Source organism: Paramisgurnus dabryanus, chromosome 22, assembly GCF_030506205.2.
Source record: "Paramisgurnus dabryanus chromosome 22, PD_genome_1.1, whole genome shotgun sequence".
Taxonomy (NCBI): Eukaryota; Metazoa; Chordata; class Actinopteri; order Cypriniformes; family Cobitidae; genus Paramisgurnus; species Paramisgurnus dabryanus.
The window spans coordinates 19,051,508-19,073,031 of NC_133358.1; the positions used below are offsets into that span (position 1 = coordinate 19,051,508).

The following is a 21,524-nucleotide window of genomic DNA, read 5'->3' on the forward strand; positions in this document are numbered from 1 at the left end:
TGCTGACCGATTTGCTGAAAGAGAGAGTGTGTTAAAAGCACCAGCTCAGCTCCACTTACTCCTTGCCAGTGGACACATATAGTTTGGATTGGGAATTATGTGTTTGGAAAGCACCTGAATGTTGCTACCTACTGGAACAGACAAATGATGTTAATGAAAACTGTCAGGGTCAGGCAGCTCACACAAATTTTGAACAGAGCTTTTATGACTCTCTCAATCCTTTATCTCCATCTCTCTCTCTCTCTCTCTCTCTCTCTCTCTCTCTCTCTCTCTCTCTCTCTCTCTCTCTCTCTCTCTCTCTCTCTCTCTCTCTCTCTCTCTCACTTACAGGACAGAGAGCATCGGCTAAGCGTGAACACTGGTTTGGAAGGGAAATGGTGTAGTCTGATTCCAGTGGGATGTCCTTGTCTCACCACCACTTCTGGGCTGAAATGGAATTTGGGTGAGTTGCATGCTTGTAACCCACTGGTCTGTACACATACATAAACACATACCTCCCCGAGGACTCCTTTTGTGATCCACGTGCATGGCCTGTCCTAGATAGGAGACATTCATTACCCCTGACAGCTGAAATCCCCTTCTGACATTATAGTTGATTCAGTGCGTCAGGCATACATGCAGTAAGAGTTTACATCACTGTGTTTCACTGTTTCACTTTCTCCATACCATTTGATATTGAATTGTTGACTTGAATTGTTGTGTGACTGCTTTTACTCCAGGGCTGCTTCATTGAAAGCGCACATTAAATAGAAGAAAGGTAGCAAATAGAGAAGCAATTTGGTGTTGTATTGTTTACAAGATATTGTTGCATGCAATCCACCTTCACTTGTTTACTGTTAATGTTGAAAACTATACGGGAATACGGAGGCGTATATGCCTTTCAGAGATTATTGGTGAGGTGTGTTATTGTAAATTCAAATATTTTTTAAACAGAGAAACATTTAACGCCACCTAGCCACTCTGTTTTCAGTTTCTGGGTGAGAATGGTATACTTAATCTAAAGTAGAAGAGTATAGTGTTTTGATATGATATGTACAGCTTGTTTAATGATCTATTTCCAAATCAAAGACTCAAAAGCGAATCTTAGATTTGTCTTCAGTCTCTGTATGGATTCGTCTGGTTTCTCTGGTACATCCTGAAGGGCTAGAACACAGTTGGAGAAAGTCGATCGTCCTTTACGTGCATTAAATGTTAAAGGTCTGCCAAAATGGATGCTCTGACTAAAGACATTAGAAGGAACTATAATGGTACCCAACTGTTTGCCTTTGATCTGCTAATGGGAGCTGTCACTGAGAATAAACCGGTCCTGTTGTAAAAAATATAAGACCTGATCACATCCAGAAGGCAGGGGCATCTGGCCCTCCTCCAATAAAATCCTCCAGAGGGCCCACAGGGTGATGTTGTCCTGGGACTGAAGTGACAGATACACGACTGAGAAGATTAGCTTTTTTGTTTCAGCTGTGCACTGTCTCAGCTGAAGATGCCACATTTTGAAATGATCTTAATAGTTCACTAGACACTCCACTTTTTTTAAATATGCTCATTTTCCAGCCCCCATAGAGCTAAACATTTAATTTTTGCTGTTTTGGAATCCATTCAGCCGATCTCCGGGGCTGGCGGTAACACTTTTAGCATAGCTTAGCATAATCCATTGAATCTGATTAGACGATTAGCATCGCGCTAAAAAGAAACATGGCTGCAGCAAGCGTAGTGATATTACGCAATGCCCAAAAATAATCCCTTGCCATTGAAAGTTACTAAAGGGACTATTTCCGTGCACTACGTATTATCATTGCGCCTCCTGCAGCCATGTTACAGCAGCAAAGTCGTTGATTATTACGCCAGAATGAGAGTATAGTTCCTAGCCATATCTGCCTTGAAATCACAACTTTTTTTTCTGTCGGTCTTAGTACACGATGTAACTACAGAAGAGTCAAGTTTTAAATAGGAAAAATATTAAAACTCTTTGGTTTAGCAGAATGCTAATGTTCTATTCAGATTCAATGGATTATGCTAAGCTATGCTAAAAGTGCAAGTGCCAGACTCGGAGATCAGCTGAATGGATTCCAAAAAAGTAAAAATCAAATGTTTAACTCTAAGGGAGCTGGAAATGTCATCAGTCACGGATGTTACTGACAGAGAAGACGACTGATTCAGTTTATCATGACTAAACAAAGGTTAGCAGTAGTGCTTCACACACACACAGACACACACACATTTTCTTGATGTGAGAGCTATCTCTCTCCCTATGATGCGGTGTGCAAGCGCACGTGTTTTGTAGTTTTCTGTGTAACAACAACAACAGTGTTTTCTCTCATATTTAACCCATTTACTCCTAAAACGCCAAAAACCTATGTTATTCTAGGATAAATACCCTTATCTCCTGAGGGTTTTCAGAAAAAATACTAAGAATTGTCAACGTCTACCAAAAACTTAATATCTGAAGTAGGGCTGCAACTAACGATTATTTTAATAATCGATTAATCTGTCGATTATTTGTTCGATTAATCGATGAATCGGATAAAAAACAAAAAACAAGAAAAGCATTCATTTCCAACCCCTTATTCAAAACAGAACTAAAATCTTTAGAAAGTGCACAAACTTGTTGCTCATTGAACACACCTGAGCTGTTACAATAATAAAAAAATAAAATTAAAATGGACTAACACAAAAAAATACACATGTATGCTTTACATCTGCCAAATATATAGACTTTTTATGATGCATTTCCCATCAAGAAGCCTCTCTTGGTGGGATCAAAAAGATAGTATACGAGTACACTCTCAGAAATAAAAGTACAAAAGTTGTCACTGGACAGTACCCTTTCAAAAAGGTACACATTTGTACCCAAAAAGTGCATATTAGTACTTCAAAAGTACATATTGGCAGTTCAAAGATACATATTTGTACCTAAATGGTACATATTAGGACCTTTTATAAAGGGTACTGCCCCAGTGACAGCTTTGTACCTTATATTTGACTTTATGTGTTTTCTCTGATCGGATAGCTATCTCATTTGGTAAAACTGTTCCATTACATTTGGCCACATAAATGCGTCTTGTGAAAACGGAAAATGCGTCTTCTACTCCCGCGCAAAATGCAAATACACCATTCATTACTTCGCCTTAAAAAATGTAAGACGATGTTTATGCAACAAAAGGTGGCACTTACTGTATGATGTACTGTATGTTGGGCCGGGCATGCGCGTCTCCTTGCTCTGCATGAGCTGGAGCGCGCAGTACAGAACAGCAGGAGAGTGACGCGCGATGATTTAACATACAGGTCCATGACGGGGAAAAGCATTCATACAACTCTCTCTCAACGTTTTATTTCTTTGTTTAATATCATTAGAGTTTGTCATTGGAGTTTTTTTTTCGTTCTAGAAACTTTTTTTACTCGCTGTCGTCGCTCCATAAAGCATAAAGGGCGATTTATAGTCGTGCGTAGGTCCTACGGCGTAGCAGCGACGGCGTAGGTTCCGCGTCGGTTTTCATTTATACTTGTGCGTCGCCGTCCGCGTCGACGTGCAAACACACGCGAAACCGCTGGTTGGCAGTAATCACGCGTGTAACCACAGTAGCAGCAGTAGTCGTCACAGAAGAAGAAGCTAAGCAAGTTAACCCACAAACGAAGAAGAAATAGCAACTTGTTGTGTATAATTTGAGAAGACCAGCAATGATGGAAGTAAATAAACAGCGACTTATGTTTCAGTTTGAGTTAAATCACTCCTCAACTTGGCTCATCTTTGTTTTCACCGTCTCAAACGGAAATACCTATGACGCAGTTTTTTTACCTGACGGGAGGGGTTCTGGTGGACCAATCACAGCGCTTACGGTCCGTGTAGAGCCGACGCGCTGTTAAAAATTTTGTGAGGTGCGCGTCAGGCTACGCACAGGCTATGGATAGCCTACGCCGTAGCTACGCCGTAGGACCTACGCACGACTATAAATCGCCCTTTAGCGTGTCGTCTTTGTTTGATTACCTCTTTGCCGGCTATAACTTCCAGGTGACGCGCTTATGTTTGGGAGGAGTAAAACACTGACATGTGGTTTTCCTCTACCTTTGCTGTTTTTTTTATATTTTCCCCGCCGCCCTGTAATTTCTCCGCCCTGTCTATGAGGCGCCGAACTCTGCAAGCAACAGTGCGCGAGAGAGATTAACGTTCCGTCCCAAACCGCATACTTCCATACTATATAGTAGGCGAAAAGCACTACTTCTCGTACTCTTTGCCTACTATATAGTAAGGAATTAGGCGGTTTGGAACGCAGTGCGAGTGTGTTCACTCCGCTTCGCGTTAACTGAAGTTTTTCCTTTTTTTTTTATTACACGTCTCTGCGTCACGCAACACAACGAATCGATAATGAAATTCGTTGCCAACACTTTTAGTAATCGATTTTTATCGATTTAATCGATTCGTTGTTGCAGCCCTAATCTGAAGTTGAGTTGTTTTATTTTTGAATAAAAAGAAGACAATATGTATTTTCTTATTTTATAGTTAAAGTATAATTTTTGTCTATATTTTTTTAAATGTTGCAGAAGCACTTTGTTCCTACGTGAACTACCTCTTTGCACTTCAATAAAAAAGACCTTGTGGATTTTGACATATTTGTTTTGCAGTAGTTTTTTTTTTTCATGCAAAGCAACCGATATATATATATATATATATATATATATATATATATATATATATATATATATATATATATATATATATATATATATATATATATATATATATATATATATATATACACACACCGAATATCAAGATATAGCATAATATATCGAGATATATTTCCCACTCCATATCGCCCAGCCTTAACCTTGCTCTCACTTGTCCCCACATTTAATCATTGAATTTGAGGGTATTGGACCTGGAAAGTCCTTGAAAGGTCCTTAAATTCGAGGTAAACTAAGGTGTGGGAACCCTGGTAAGATCAAATTTAGGACGTTATCTACGCAGCATTTTATAAATGAGGCCCAAGATCTTTTACACTACAATTCTCTTAATTCTCTACAGTATAATCTAATAAAAAATGTCCATAAAATAATAAAAAAAGTGGAGAAAAGGTACCTTATGAGTGTTTTTTTTAAAAGCATTTATTGGGTAGGGTTAGGAGTCATGTAGGGAGGACTTTTATTATCCCAACTCTTCACCATCCATTTAATAATTTTAATAAGTATAATTATTTACACTGTGTTAATTCTTAAGTGTAAACAGTATCTTCCAAGACAGCATTTGCTGCAGTCCCAAGTTAGCAGAGTCAGTCCCCATTGAATAAGAAAGTTATGGATTTTAGCGAGTCACATTTACATAATATTTACAATATATTTTCCCATGACCTGTAAACTAGCAGATGGTTTCTTCCAACCTCACATCAGCAGAGCAAATATCTTTATTTATCTCCCGCTTCAGATGTCAGTGTTTATATTTAGAACTTCATTTGTATTTGATTAAATTACTACCAGGTGGTGTTCATAAATGTGTGATTTACAAAAGCCACGTGTCATCTGTGAGACCTCAGAAAAGCACGAAATGCGAACATAAAAATTACATAGCGCATATTTCGTCGCATCTCCTGATGCTGTGTTTATTAGCCTTGTTTTGTCTCATTACACCCAGCTCTCGCACAGACTCCCTTGAGCGCGATAATAGGGGAATGTTAGGCAAAAATATATTCTGCCAGGGATAAACTGCCTGTAATCAGTTTTGTAATTTCCTGTATGAGTTTGAATAATTCTGCCTTTGGGGTTTTAGCAATGTCTCATAAAAATGAAGAGCATTTTGTGTGTAAGTCCTGCGTTTGGCATAAAATACTTAAGGGGTGTCACACAAGCAAGAGTGATGCTTTTATGAATACCAACAGTTTTGTGAACAAAGTATTTAATCTCAATAACACTCCAGGAACAAATTGCGCAGTTATTTTTGTAGGTGTTTTTTTTTCCACCAAATGTAAATATATATGTAAAACTGTAAAAATTGGTTCATCATGTAGTCGCTGTAAGGCGCTTTGGATACATTTTGCAGGTCATTAAGTTTTCAAAATCCAGTTATAGTATCACTGGATAACTCAGGATTAATATCAGGTTAATTTTGTCCCTGTTTACATATTAAACTAAGTAGGAGGTTGGTATTGAAGCATTGCAGAGTTAAGTTTGTGAATAAATTATATAACCAAATCCTGTATGTTACACACGGTTGATCAGTCAGAATCAGTCATGTTTTCTATTGTTAGAACGTAAGCATGAAAACTTCATTCAGTTCTGGAGCTAGACTGCTATTAGCAATAATTCATATGCATTTAAAGTATGAACATAATCTAAAAATTGACATCACAGCTTGCAACATATTTGCATTCCTACTTGTCATGGCGTGTTAAATATTTCTGAGAGAAGCCAGGCCTAATTTTCTTCAAGATTACATGGATTATTCATGACCACAAATGCATTTACTTAAATGCTAGTGAACGTATACAGATAATTTGCTGAAGCATGTCAGTTTTGCTCCTCACAATAGCCCGAGGCTGACGTACATTTAAACTTGCCGTGAAGGATTTCCACTTGCTTTCACTGGAGTTACTCCATTCACAGCTTTCTCTTGGGAAGCAGACCTGCCAAAAGCTTAACCATAAGCATCTTACCATCAGATAACACTTACTGTACAAACATCAATAACAGGCACTGTACAGTACACACGTGGTGTGAGTTGTGGTAAATAAAATCTATGCGAATATTTTATGCATAAAAAAGACACGTAAGGTAAACATGGTGTGCTGTTAAAAAGAAGCGGTGCAAGGCGTAGCTTGTGTTTACATACGTGCATATACAGTAAGTTATTGGAGATAAGAAACCCAGCAAATATTCAGCTGAAGGCACAACTGCTGTGTTCCGGGAAGTGTTCGCCTGTTCCCAAACCAACAGGTGGGCAATTTAAGCATATACGTCAAACTATCACATTATTACACAGCTTTCTGGAATACATAGTTTTAATTGGTCTGTTGCGGTAGACAATGAATAATACAATGATATTGCGGTATACATTGAAAATAGATATGGGATAATGTGCAGTCCTGGTTACCTTTTTTATATATATATAATGACTGGCTATCTAAACATTATACCTCATGTATTCTCAAAGTTTTTGTTTTGATAACAATATACTATTTTACCTGTATACATTTTCTTCTTGGCAAACTTTATTTCATTTTATAACTCAATGTAAAGTTATTACCTGTACATCTGTGTACTTACTACACAAGTAAATGCACAAAGAACTGCTTTGTTTTTATGTGTAAAACATATTTAAACCTTACCAAAAAGCAAAGTGATATAATATCACATTTTCCTACACTGTGAAAAAAGTTAACTTAAAAAAGTAAGTTACCTGATTGCTTTAAAATGTTGAGTTAATTCAACTTAAAGGAAAACACCACCGTTTTTTTTTATATTTTACTATGTTCTTACCTCAACTTTGACAAATTAATACATACCCATTTTTTATCAATGCGTGCACTTAATCTTTGTACAGCGCGTTGTGAATGTGTTAGCATTTAGCCTAGCCCATTCATTCCTTAGGATCCAAACAGGGATGAATTTAGAAGCTACCAAACACTTCCATGTTTTCCCTTTTAAAGACTCTTACATGAGTAGTTACATGAGTAAGTATGGTGGCACAAAATAATACATGGCTATTTTTTAAGTGGATAAAAAATGAGAACTATATTGTATGGCGGAAGAGCACTTGGTTTACAGCACTTCGACCTCGGTGCACAGTAACATCATCACTCCTGACTACTCCCCCTCTCGCTCAAACTTCTGTCAATATTACTGCGCTCGAGTTTGAAGTGCTGCACACTTAGTGCTCTTCCGCCATACAATATAGTTCTCATTTTTTTATTTTAAAAAATCACCACATTTAGTTTTGTGCCACTCGTCTAACTACTCATGTAACAGTCTTAAAATAGGGAAAACATGGAAGTGTTTGGTGGCTTCTAAATTCATCCCTGTTTGGATCCTAAGGAATGAATGGGGCTAGGCTAAATGTTAACACATTCACTACGTGCTATACAAAGATTGAGTGCACACATTGAAAAAAGATAGGTATGTATTAATTTGCCTAAGTTAAGGTAAGAACAAAGTAAAATATTGAAAACCAGGGGTGTTTTCCTTTAAAAATATTAGTTAACCCCCAAAAAGTCAACAATTTTGTTGAATTAAATCAAAAATTTAAGGCAACCAGGGTAACTTACTTTTTTTTAATGAACAAATCTTTTTTTATGGTATAACAACTTTATACTAACTGTAAAAAACAAAAGATTGAGATTTTCCAAAGATTTAGGTTGAGAAATAAATGTGTTTTAGAGAATCGAAACGCATCTAGCAATATAGAGGTTTTACGTGCATTATTCTCTTGTTGAGATCAGGGTTATAACCTCATAGCTCAACTCACTCCAACCATTCAATTTAGTCTCTAAAAAGAGTAGAAGAGCATTCGTAGCCCACATACGGAAGAATAATGCTCTTCTCCTCCTCAACAGCACCTCTGTGGATAATGACACTGCCAACAGAAACCCTGCTGACCTAAAATTGCAACCTATGCAGCGCAAAGTATTATGGTACAGACTCTTCAGCATTATCTGAAAGGTTTCCGGTGATAAGAACATAAGCATCGGTGCTTAGTGGATACGAGTTTTGTGTCCATTGAAAATCACGGTTTGACTGAGAGATGACATTGACGGCAATGGCTTCCTAGAGGTTATGGGTAATTCATTAAAGGCTGTTTAATGGATGCCTACTGTGGCCGCGAGTGATTTAGCACCTCAAACTCTCATTCTTGGTAATAGCGCTAGAATGGGATGACTTTACGGCCCATTACTGTTTCCTTGAGATTGCTGTAGGGTAGATATCAGGGCCAAATATTAAAGTTAGTCATCAAGCCAGGAAAAAAGCTGCATTGCAAGATGGTAATCGCGTCGTCGTTTTGATTTTTGACAAGAACTCTGTGGAGCACTTGAAAAGGGAGCTCTGCTGGTACCTTGGGAGACCCATAAAAATGAATATTGGCCCGGCCACACAATAACACTGTATGTACCGTTCTGTAAATTCACTTTAATGAGCCTTGAAAATGGCTGAAGTTGACGAACGTCTAGATCATTAAAATGAAGAGAACATTCACGCCCCACTTGCGACCGCATATTTACTTCTTAATGTCACATGGGAGGAGATGGGTTTGATTGTTGCTTTGTCAGTGTTTTTTATGCTAATCACACAGTAAGCCTGTAATGCTATCTCTCTATTGACATTGTAAAGACATGTTTGTGTGTCTTTGTTGGGGGTGTTGAATCTAATATAGGTACACTGTTAGAAATTAAGGTACAACAGCTGTTTCGCTGGGGCGGTACCCCTTCAAAAGGTACACCTTTTACCTAAAGAGTACATATTGGTACTAGAGGTCTTCATGGGTCCACTTAGATCCGAAAACCCGATGTCCGACACGAGCGGGTTCGGGTCTAAAAGTTTCACGTGTGCCTCGGACACGGGTCGGGTATAATAATAGCGGCATCAGGTCTCGGGTAATTTAAAATTAATGTGTTTTTGGTCCCGAGACGGCTCGAACTCAACGGGTGTGCGTCGAGGTCCTTTTTCACCCCCTTGTCTGTTTACCAAGAGCGCTTGCAATATCGTGTGGCTGACGATAGGTTAATTTTTATTGATACAGACCTGTCAATAAATTTTAATTGTACATTTAAGAGGTTATCTTGGTGTTGTCGTCAGATAACAAAGGAAAGTAAATGGAGCAGTGGGCCAAATTGGTTGCGAAGCCACCAGGGTTTTTTTTCTGTCTTTGTGGGGTTACAGACTGGACCCGAATGTAAACGGGACTGACGTGTGTGCAGTCTGCAGCCCCACACACAAAAACAATTGCCACTGGTTCGGGTCTGACTCGGGTCTAATTTTCTCAGGGTTGTCTCTGGTCAGGTCTTTCTTAAAAAAAAACGAATTTATGTATGTCGGGTTCAGGCAAAAAGTGATACGGGTCATTTCAGGTTGGGAACGTTTCTTTGGACCCGAGAAGACCTCAAATTAATACCTTATATAGACCCCTTCACAGTTCACATCACAGGCGGTTCCCACTGCGCATGTCAGAAAAGTCATTACAGCAGATTGAGTTGCGTATTATTCGGTATCGTCAAAAATGCCTACTTGCATGGTGGGCTTTGAAAATCGCACCAGGTCTGCCGTTAAGTTTTTCGAGATTCCTGCAGAGTCTCAAAAACAAAAAAACAACGTATGTGGCTGCAAGCAATTAAACGTGCAGACTGGGACAATGCAAAGATCAAAGAGGCTTGTGTTTGTAGTGCTCACTTCATTTCAGGTAAGTCATCATTTTTCAGCCCTATTAGATTAAACTAGAAAGCCTAGATGGTATGAACAGTTTGACCCCATGCTGAGCGCGCACCCAATAGTCATTCAATGTTTACAAACCTTGAAGAGGTCTATTGGTACAAATGTGTACATATCTGTATCTAAATGGTAAATATTAAAGGGACACTCCACTTTGAAAGTAGGCTCATCAAAAACATCAGATTTTTACAGTTTTGGAATCCATTCAGCCGATCTCCGGGTCTGGCGGTACCACTTTTAGCATAGCTTAGCATAATCCATTGATTCTGATTAGACCATTAGCATCGCACTCAAAAATGGACTTTGCTATTGTCAAATGATATTACGTAGTGCCCGAAATAGTCCCCTTGGTACCTTTCAATAGAAGGGGAACAAATTCTGACTTTGAAACCCCAAAAAAGTGCATTCATCCTTTAAAGAAGTAATCCACATGGCTCCAAAGGGTTATTAAAGGTCTTCTGCAGGTAATCAATGCAATTTTGTAAGAAAAATATTTTAAACTTTATAAACTATATTAATTAGCTTCCCGTAACAATGCCATCTTCGACCTTGCGTGAATCGTGAGTCCAAGATGGCGTTGTTACCTAATTCCTGCTTTCTACCATTATAAAGCTCGGAAGAGCAAAAACATTTACTAAAATAACTACAAATGTTTTCTTCTCAAAGATGATGGACATCTGTATCTCGAATATCTTGAGGGTGAGTAAATCATGGGGTAATTTTGATATGTGGCTGGAGTAGTGCTGGGCGATAATTCAATAACGATAATTTTACCGATATAAACTTTTTCGATAAAACGATAAGGACGGTTCGATAAGTGATCGATAATGTTTACGCACTGTGCGTAATGTTGCGCAAGCACTTCCGGATGCGGCACGCGCTCTTGGTTTACAATCACAGTGTCAGTTAGACTTGAAGGAGTGGAAGATGAGGCAAGTTATTCATTTATTAGTAGAAACCTATGATTTTCGCGATGCGGATAACGCGGACGGAATCACGGATTCCAAATGCGCGGAAACATTTTCTTGTGTGTAATGTTGGACGCGCAAACAGGGACAGAAAGGTTTATATCTAAGTACATTATTTTTATTTCCTAAAGAAGAGGACTATTGTATACATTCATTAAATCAAAACTACTTCAACACAGACATTGAGCTTTGATGTGAAATGTGGTTTCAAAAGCTTTATCACACTGAACTTTGAATATATATTGATTTATTGCTGTCGCATCAGGACATAAAGAGATATTCTTTTGTTTTGTAGCTTTCAATTGTTCACCCCATGCCGACATCTAGCAGCAGTGCTTGTCTCTGTATCAGTAAAGACCTTGATGGTGGGTGGGCAGGATGACTATTCATAGTTTTATAACATACCATAAGATACCATTTTGCTCTAGGTTTACCATATGATAAATCTGCAATGTCCTCCAGACTGAAGCGTTCGATGCATTACCATAAAGCTCTCAGCAGGGTTACGTAGAATGGTTGTCAGTGGTGTGTTTTTTACAGAACATTGGCCAATGTGAATATTTATTGTGATTACTATGGTTAAAGTGTGTCATTTATAGCTTTTTCTGTCAGATTTCAGTTATTACCTTAAAGACCTTTGAAGGACAGAAGCTATTTTATGCATTTTTCACTGCAGCGAGATGAAAGGACAGCTTGTCTCCTTTTTGCTCTTTTCCTCTTATTTACTCTCTCTCATTTTGCTGAGTTTCCGTAGCTTTTTCCCAAGTCTGTGTCTTGAAGGAGAGAATAAAGATCTAAGGGGAAATGACTGAATTCAAGCGACACGTACACTTTCAAGAACGTGCCATGTTCATGACTGGAAGTCCATTCTCTCTATGTATAGCAGTTCATCTGTGACCCCTTCCAGAGCAGAAAACATGGAGATTGTAGGTTGGTAGTCATGAAGTTCATTGGTGTGGAATAATGGCTCTCAGATACTTCTGCTCCAACTCTGGCAGCTAGACCACCGTCAGGGATTGACCGCAGAGAGGAAAACCGTGCAAACATTAGCCATTCCTGCGCACACAGGGGGTGTATGGCTAAAAACATTAGTATAGATGTTAAAAGAAAATTGAGACACATGGGAGCCGTCCGTGTATGTGCGAGTACTCGCGCATTTGAAACGCGAGAGTGCTGAGAAAGAAGCGGAGGCCGCTTGCAAAAAGAGGATTTATAATCCCAGCACAGATGGACATAGAAGCAGCCGTATATACGACACGCTGCTGTGATGTTTTACTGAGACATAAAAACAATGTTTTTGCAGGTGGGACTGGAGATTTGCAATATGTGAGAGAGCTGTGAAACAAGTACTCATGACAGGATGCATTGTGGGTAGAGATGTAGTCTGCCATCTACAAGCATTTTAAAGGATTAGTCCATTTTCTTAAAAGAAATCCAGATAATTTACTCACCACCATGTCATCCAAAATGTTGCTGTCTTGCTTTGTTCACTCGAGAAGAAATTATGTTTTTTGAGAAAAACATTCCAGGATTTTTCTCATTTTAATGCAGTTTAACTCTTTCACCGCTATTGACGAGATATCTCGTCAATTAAGAGAAAACGCTTCCCCGCCAATGACGAGATTTTCCGTCTTTCCGCAATACCGCTATTATCCACCAGGTGGCGCCCTTCCGCAACTTTTTAAACCCGGAAGTATTGCCCTATGGCAAGCAGCTGCATGTCCGTGTCTGTTTTAAAGATCGCTCTGAATGGGATCTCTATGAAAAGTCCGTCACAAAAATTGAATTATCTCTGCTTTTTGCTCAAAATGTGGTGTTTTTGCAGAAACCTACCCATATTCAAAAGCTGATTACAAAAGAACTACTCATGGTAGGATGAAACGGGTTTTTTTTGTTTGAAAGCAGAGGGTCTGTTCTTTCATTTGGTATACTATATTTAAAGAAGAACATTTTCTGGAAGGCACTAAACTTTGGTGAAAATCATGAAAAACGCTGGCGCTGGCAACTTTTTTTAAAAACGCTGGCGGTGAAAGAGTTAATGGACCCCAACACTTAACAGTTTTAATGTAGTTTAAAATTGCAGTTTCAAAGGACTCTAAACGATCCCAAACGAGGCAAAAGGGTCTTATCTAGTGAAACGATTGTCATTGTGTGCAATAAAAAATAAAAATATGCACTTTTAAACCACAACTTCTTGTCTTCTCCTGTCCTGTGATGTGCCAGTGCGACCTCACGCAGTACTTCATCATGTCAAGAGGTCACGGATGACGAATCGAAACTACACCCCAGTGTATACAAGTTTGAAAAAAGAGGACCGTTCCGACATTGTTGTATGTCGAACGATACTAATTCATTTCTTTGTGTCAGTTTATTGTTTAAAATGGTCCGCAAATAAGCGTTTCATATATGTAACATGTGACCTTTCCACGCCATTACGCAATTACGTGAGGTCGCGCTGGCATGTCACTGGATCGGAGGAAGACGAAAGTTGTGGTTTAAAAGTGCATATTTTATATTTTTCTTGCCAAAAATGACAATCGTTTCGCTAGATAAGACCCCTATGCCTCATTTGAGATCATTTAGAGTCCTTTGAGACTGCAATTTTAAACTGCATTAAAACTGTTAAGTGTTGGGGTCCATTAAAGTCCATTAAAATGAGAAATATCCTGGAATGTTTTCCTCAAAAAACATAATTTCTTCTTGACTGAACAAAGAAAGACATCAACATTTTGGATGACATGGTGCTGAGTAAATTATCTGGATTTTTTTAAGAAAATGGACTAATCTTTTAACAATATTTTATACATAGAATATGTAAGCAATGATATATAGGCAGCCGTTTGTTATCGCAGAAATAAGGGTCTTGTATCAAAGCAGAGTGTCTTGTATCATACTAAAGTTTCTTATTTTGCGATAGCTGCCTGTACATTATCCCGCTTATTACATGACTATTTATCTTATAAGTAAGGAACATTAAATATTGATTTGAAATATTTTATTTGCTAATTTTTAATGTATACAGACCTTTAGCATGGAAAACCTGTTTTTTCATTTTCATGTCTTTTACGACAAGACATTTAAAAGTGTATTTTTTTGTAATATTAAATCTTTCCCACCATTGATGAGTTATCTCTTAAATTAAGATAAAACATTTGCATGAATAAAAAAGGTGTTCGTGATGAGTTTTAGGGTAATCTGTAATACCGCGATTATCCACTAGAATTTTCAATTTTTTTATGAAGCAAAACATTATTTCTTAATTTTACATGTTTTGATGATCATTCTGAATTTGATTTCTGAACAAAATTCCTTCACAAAAATTGAATTATTTCAGCTTTTTGCTAAAAAAAATATTTTTGAAGAAAAATACCCATATTTATTTATAAGCACTTTATAAGAGTTTATAAGCAGAGAAAAAATATAGATAGGATGAAACGTTTTTTCCCTGTTTGTTTGTTTATTGTTTGTTTGTTTGAAAGCAGTGGGTCTGTTCTTTTATTTGATATATTTGTATGTTTATATATACTTTTAGAAGAGAATTTTCCTGGAAGTTTTTTTTTTTACTTTTGTGAAAATCACAAAAAATGTTGGCGGGCAGCTATTCAAAAAAAAAAAAAGGCTGGCGGGGAATGAGTTAAACTGTACGGGTCAAAATGATTTGCAGCATCTGGGTTACCATGTGTTATTAGTTTGAAGCGGTTGTTATCTGGAAATAAAAAACTGGCCAATCAGAATCAAGCTTTCCAACATGTCGTGTAAAAACTTTGACTTTAAAGGTTGAAAAAAGCTTATTCTATGTCATTGGTGCAACGATCCCTTTTATATCACCTTTACTTTTCAGAGTCATGTGCAACTATAAGTTGACATCTATAGAGGACTGATCTCCAGAGCAAGCCAGGGACGAGTGCTCCTGTGATCTTACGCTCTCCAGCTTTTATTTTCTAACGTGCCCTCTAAAAATAGTGTGTTTTTGTCAATACAGACTCAAACAACCTCATTGATTTTCAGTGTTTTGTTTGCAGCTGAGAGAGGAGATAACATAAAGGGTTGCCTTTGATACTTTATAGTACGATCGGACCAACAGGTCCCATCGAGACAGAACACGTGCAGGCCCGCGATTTTTTAAAAGGGTCATATGAAGGTTTTCTTTGAGCGTTGCGGTTTTAATAGACCGTTTCTGTTTCTGCCCGATGGCTTCGGCTCTCTTTGACTTTTTCAGAGTCTGTTCCCCCCTCCAATCACACACCTCTGAATCGAGAAGCCTATTAAAGATGTTTTATGGATCAAATTATGTTGAGGGATTTATGAGGTTTGGTGGTTAATGCGGGTTTGCTGTAATCACCCTGCATGCAGCAGGTCGACTTTCCAGGTCGTCTGTTAAATCATTTACTAGGTGAGAATGAAATTCAGTATGTTCTAATAAATTAATAGCATGCTGTTACAAACCATTTTAGGCTACCCGTAGATATTATAATCAAACTTTGTCATGACATATATGAAAATTGATAATATTAAAATTCATTTCTCAATTTTTCTGCAGATCAAAGTCAAAAGCTAATTAGATTGTTGTATAATTAGATGCTTTTCTTTAAATTTTAATTAAAAACAACTCAATGCCAAACCCATTTGACACTGCATGTGTGCATAATGAATTTGAGTAGTGAGATATTGGGATAATGTTTTGGGTGTGATGCTTGCTCGTGACACGCTCCGCCCACGGTACGTCTCCAGGAGCTCGGCTTTATTCTGAAATAAAGTTCAAGATTAACATAAGATTAGCAGAAACTTTGTGTGTTATGTGACCTTTAATGCCTTGTTTATGTTTTAAATCAGAGGAAATGCAAAATCTACCTGTTTAATCTTTTTATCTAGAATCAAAACCTTTTGACCTAGACTGATAATACAAATAAATGATCTGTCATCTCCGGCTGCGGTGTCACGTGATACAACAATCATTACTCTGCGTGCTCATGTTGGTGAATCGATACAGTGTCATGTTGTGTAAATAATGGCAGCACAGGCCAAATAGATCGGAGTTAACGCCATTAGCCTACACAGAAATAGGTCAAAACAGGACAAACGCCTGCTGTAGCAGCCACAAACCTTACAAAATAAAATTGCATGTCGTTATTTTGAGGCGCATCCATTTCCGCGAAGGTGTCAGAGATGCAATTACAAGAAGGCAAATGGTCTTCCCGCATCACGCACGAAAAGCTTCTTTTCAGGTCTTGAAAGATGTCAGGTCTCTTAATGGAACAATGCCTGACAAAACCTCCTGCTCCGCATTTTCATTTGCATATCAAAATGACTTTCAGCGGGGAAAGAGACTTCAATTCCATCAAAAATCAACTGACAGGTTTTGTTCCCGTCGGGAAAGAGCGTCTATCTCTCTTTTACCCGAACAGTGCCGTGACAGTAAATCAAACTGGGCTAAATGCAATCCTACATTATGCTCACTGTTAAGGTAAAGTGTGCATGACTCAGCAGGCTTTAAAGCGCGAGCGTAATTTACTTGTGATTGTTTGAGCGTCAAAGAAGCGGGCAGGACTTTTTAATATGGAACTGTCAAACGGATACCTGGCAAATCCCGGGGAGAATGTTTGTACTTGTTGGAGTCCCACTGGTGTCTTTTCCCATTCCGTTAATGTGCTCCATAGCCCTGTGAGACACAACTTCTTGGCTCTGAATGTTAATGATGCTTTTAGGGGCTGAAAGATGTGTAAAGCGAAGATGCACCGTCAAAGATGCCGTAAGACTGAATCAAAAGAACAGCGAGTACGAAATGTCAGATGCCCAAGGCTGTTGAAAATCCTTTCAAATTACAAATACGGGCCGGTTTGGGTTTCTGTGTGCGTAAGCTTTAAAAGGTGTTAACTGTTGTTTGACTTTGAAGAGACAGAACAGAGGAATGGTTATCTGGTTCAAGAAAATATCCGGTTTAAACAGAGTACTGCTTTCCTATGGCAATGACGTTATTTACCACCGTTAATAATTAACTCTTTCTCATTTCAATACAGTAATTCAGGTTTACTCAAAGCACTTATCATGATGACTTTTAATTTGATCATGATGTCATGATAAAGCAGTAATTTAAGTTCAAAGTTCATGTAATTTGGACACACCCACTTTATGCCACAGTCACACTCAGTTTCTGCTCATCACTTCCCACCATGTACATTTATGCATTAGGCAGATGCTTTTATCCAAAGCCACTTACAGTGCATTTATTCTGTACTGTGCATTGTTTCATTAGTGTGTTCTCTGGGATCCAACTCATGACTTCTGTCTAGCTATTATGGTATATTTTCATATATATATATATATATATATATATATATATATATATATATATATATATATATATATATATATATATATATATATATAAAATGACACACAACCTAACGCTTTTTGGTTTTGGCTCAATCATTCAAAAAAATATTTGAGTTTGATTAATTATATTTTAAGACAAGCAACACACACATCTCTGCTACAAATGAACATTTGAAGTTTGTTTTAGTACTTACCATTCTTGGACAATTACACCAAACGTGACAGAAGTGCAAACGTTACAACTTACCCCATAGGTGGGGTTAATTGTAACAGGCAGGGGGTTAGTTGTAACACTTGCTAAAAATTAGGTTTGCAGGCAAATATTTCAATACTATTTTGTCTATATTCTTGACGTGGATATTGTTTATCTGTCTATAATAGACAGGTATCCACACTGTATTCATTCATCCAGCCCTTTTCTAACAATAGTTCAATTATAAATGGATACAAATGTCTAAACATGTAAGAAAAAACAGCACAATTATGACAAAACATTTTTTATATGTGACCCAGTCTGTAATAATCATACAGTTTCAAAAATCAAATTGTGTGATAATGATCAAAGTCTGATTTTAGACATTCATTTCATTATAATTTCAATCTTTGATGTGACCTTATTCAATCAATATTAAAGATATGAACAAAAATAAATATGACACACGATTTTTGATAAGACAGCCACATTTATTTTGTTGGCAGCCAGCAATCATTCATGTGTAGCCTATTTAAAACAACGGCAAGAATTACACTAACGTTAGCGGTTTTTATATCTTAAGTGCTGAGGGGTTCGTTGCAACACAGCGTTACAATTAACCCCGCTGGGTCAAAATATTTTCAAGCCCACCAAAAAAGTTGCAATGTTCTAGTCAAAAAGACACTGATTAATATGACATAGCATTGGATTTAATATCTTACACACCCAACTCAGACACCAAAAAAATATGATGAAAAAATTTTATTACATGCCACCAAAACACTCGTTCATCAATAACTCTTTGGAAAAACATTCTACATTTACAATAATTTGTGGGAGATCGTCTTTTGACATCGTGAAAAAAATACCGGAAAAACAAAACGCTCAACCCTTGTGCAACAATGGAAACAGTCCGGGTTGCAACTAACCCCGTGTTAGTTTTTGCCCCCCCCCCTTCTGTTTTATGCTATTTTTAAAATAGTCCAGTTGTGCTTTCACCACAGTTAAAACAGGAAATGGGACATTAATAATAATGGTTGCAGGTATAAGGAGAGGTTGCCAAGGAATAGGGAGTCACCTTTCCATGTAATCATGGTTTGAATTGTGTAAAATAGGGAGTCAGATATTGAGAGGTTTGAGGTTTGGGGGGCATCCCAGCTTTGTTGTTCAAATTCGGAATTTTATTACTACATAAAGAGATTGATTTTCCAAAACACTACGCAATGCTCCACCATTTGCGCTACAAAAACAGTGCCCTGCTTTAACTCCTATGGGTTGTTTATATATGACAGCTCGCATGACATGCTTAAACTCTTGTCAGTCAAAAAAGCTCATCTGGTGGTTTCTGTGTGAACGTCTAACTAGTCCTCTGCTTTCACTGTTTGAAAAGCCACAGTCTCACAGCACTTTATATAGATGTTAAGTTTAGACAGATAAGACATTAAAGGTGCAGTGTGTAGATTTTAGTGGCATCTAGTGGTGAGGTTGCGTATTGCACCCCTCCCTTTCGAAGCACATAGAGAAGCTATGGTAGACGCACAGGACAAACGTGTCATCGTCTGAGACAACGTAGTGACAAATGTGCTCTATAGAAAAGTTTGTCCGTTTAAGGCTACTGTATAAATATGAATGCACAAAATGACGGCTTCCATGTAAGGGGACCCGCGGTGTGTGTAGATTAAATCTGCTCATTCTAAGGTAATAAAAACAATACAGTTTATTTTGTAAGGTCTTTATACACCACTGAAAACACAGTTGTCTATTTTATATTGCATTGCTGTCTAAATATCCTTCTAAAATTTACACACTGCACCTTTAATAAATAATAAAAGTGAACCGGTTTTGGATAATCATCAATCACAAATATAAAATCATACACTAGCATAATAAGAAAACATTTGCATTAGCAAAAACCTTTCTGTTCTGTAAAAAATGTAAATGTAGTTGTTAAAAAGCTATTATAGGTAGTGTGCAGAAATCCCTGTTTGTCATCTCATAATGTTCGTAATCATCGCTGAAGTACATTAAAAGTTTTGTTGTACCTTGATGTCAGTTTCTTGTCACCTTAATAACCATAAAACAAACCGGCTCCGTTTTTCATGTCTGCACTTTTTTTTCACCTTCTCAAAAGGTTTTGCGTCCTCAACCAAAGTCTAAAAGACAAACTAGTGATTTTTCTTTGTTGTCACATTGTTCCTCATGAGAAATGTTTGTATGGGTCGTGCTGTTTGAAAGAGCAGACTTGTGCAGGTTGAGTTTTTATCAAAAACAAATATTAAATGAATGACACTAGACTCATTTGTTCATTTTTGTCTGCACAGTTCATTGAGGCATATTCACTTTATAAGCCAATGAATGTATAACCTTGGCCGCCATGCAGCCTTGTGCAGTTCAGACATATGTGAATGTAAAAGCTGAAACACTTTTTTCTATGCAGTCTAGTCAGCCTACGTCCCGGTTTCCAGCTTCATTGTTTTAAATTTAGGTTCTTTATGACTGTTGTCAAGATGTCACTATAGCGTCTCGGTTTTAAAGAAAACGTAGCACAGTAACCGAGGGAATTCAGGCCACACATACTTTTTCCTCCCAGAAAACCAAACAAATATTTTCCTGTAAAAAAGGCGACTTGTAGGAAACTCAGGCACAGAGGCTCTGTTATCTGAAGGACGAATTAGCATCGAGTTGTCACCTCAGCCTTGTAACCTCCCTCCAATGAAGCCATAAACATTTAATAGAAACGCTATCAATGCACACCAGATGGCAAGTACAGCGGCACACCTCACCTTATGCGATAAGCACAAATTTTTGGGTACAGTTTTCGCTGCGAAATGATTCGCCGTGACTCAGTCCCGTGACTATACCGTGTTTTCAACCGGGTTCGTCTCTGGAGCTCCATGTAATTTGTTCGGTAAATATTGGGCACTTAAGCGAAGTACATTGGTTCTGGAAAAGCAATTACTGCATGCAAACATCTTCATTGTTATCAATAACGGCCACGCATTAATTTCTGCTCCTGCCGCAGCGTCAGATATCGATCTGAATCCGGCTGAGGGGATTGCTAATGAAGTTTCCTGGATAACCCTGAGAACCAGCTTTGTGTTGAAACCAGCCTCATTATACATGCATAAGACCAACTCACCATTCAAACCTTGATAACACTCATTTTAATACAAAGGTGGAATACTAAAAATGCTTCCAGGTGAGATTGAAAGACGAAGTGCCATTTAAATGAAAGACAGCAGAAAGAACATTTTCTACCTCTGATCCTCCAAATCAATTAGCAGCTTAGCATAAAGGTCACCTAATATGGCATTTTTTTAAACGTATTTGTCTCAGGTGTCCCCAGACTGTGCCTGTGAAGTTTCAGGTCGAAATACCCTATAGATTATTTATTATTCAATGTTGAAAAAAAACTCTTTTTGGGTGAGCAGAAAAAAAGCATAATCCATTGAATCTGATTAGACCATTAGCATTGTGCTAAAAAATAACCAAAGAGTTTCGATATTTTTCCTATTTAAAACTTGACTCTTCTGTAGTTACATCGTGTAGTAAGACAGACGGAAAATTAAAAGTTGCAACTTTCTATGCATATATGTCTAGGAACTATACTCTCATTCTGGCGTAAT

The 21,524-nt window shown here is 37.8% G+C and overlaps 1 protein-coding gene across 1 annotated transcript in view; it reads left to right on the forward strand.

Annotated features, from left to right (window-relative positions):
* The window catches only part of tpk1 (thiamin pyrophosphokinase 1), an 83,604-nt gene that overhangs the window by 58,808 nt on the left and 3,272 nt on the right, over window positions 1–21,524 (forward strand). The window contains exon 8 of the mRNA XM_065258075.1: window positions 331–442. Coding sequence (XP_065114147.1) covers window positions 331–442 — 112 coding nt within the window. The remainder of the gene's footprint in view (window positions 1–330; window positions 443–21,524) is intronic.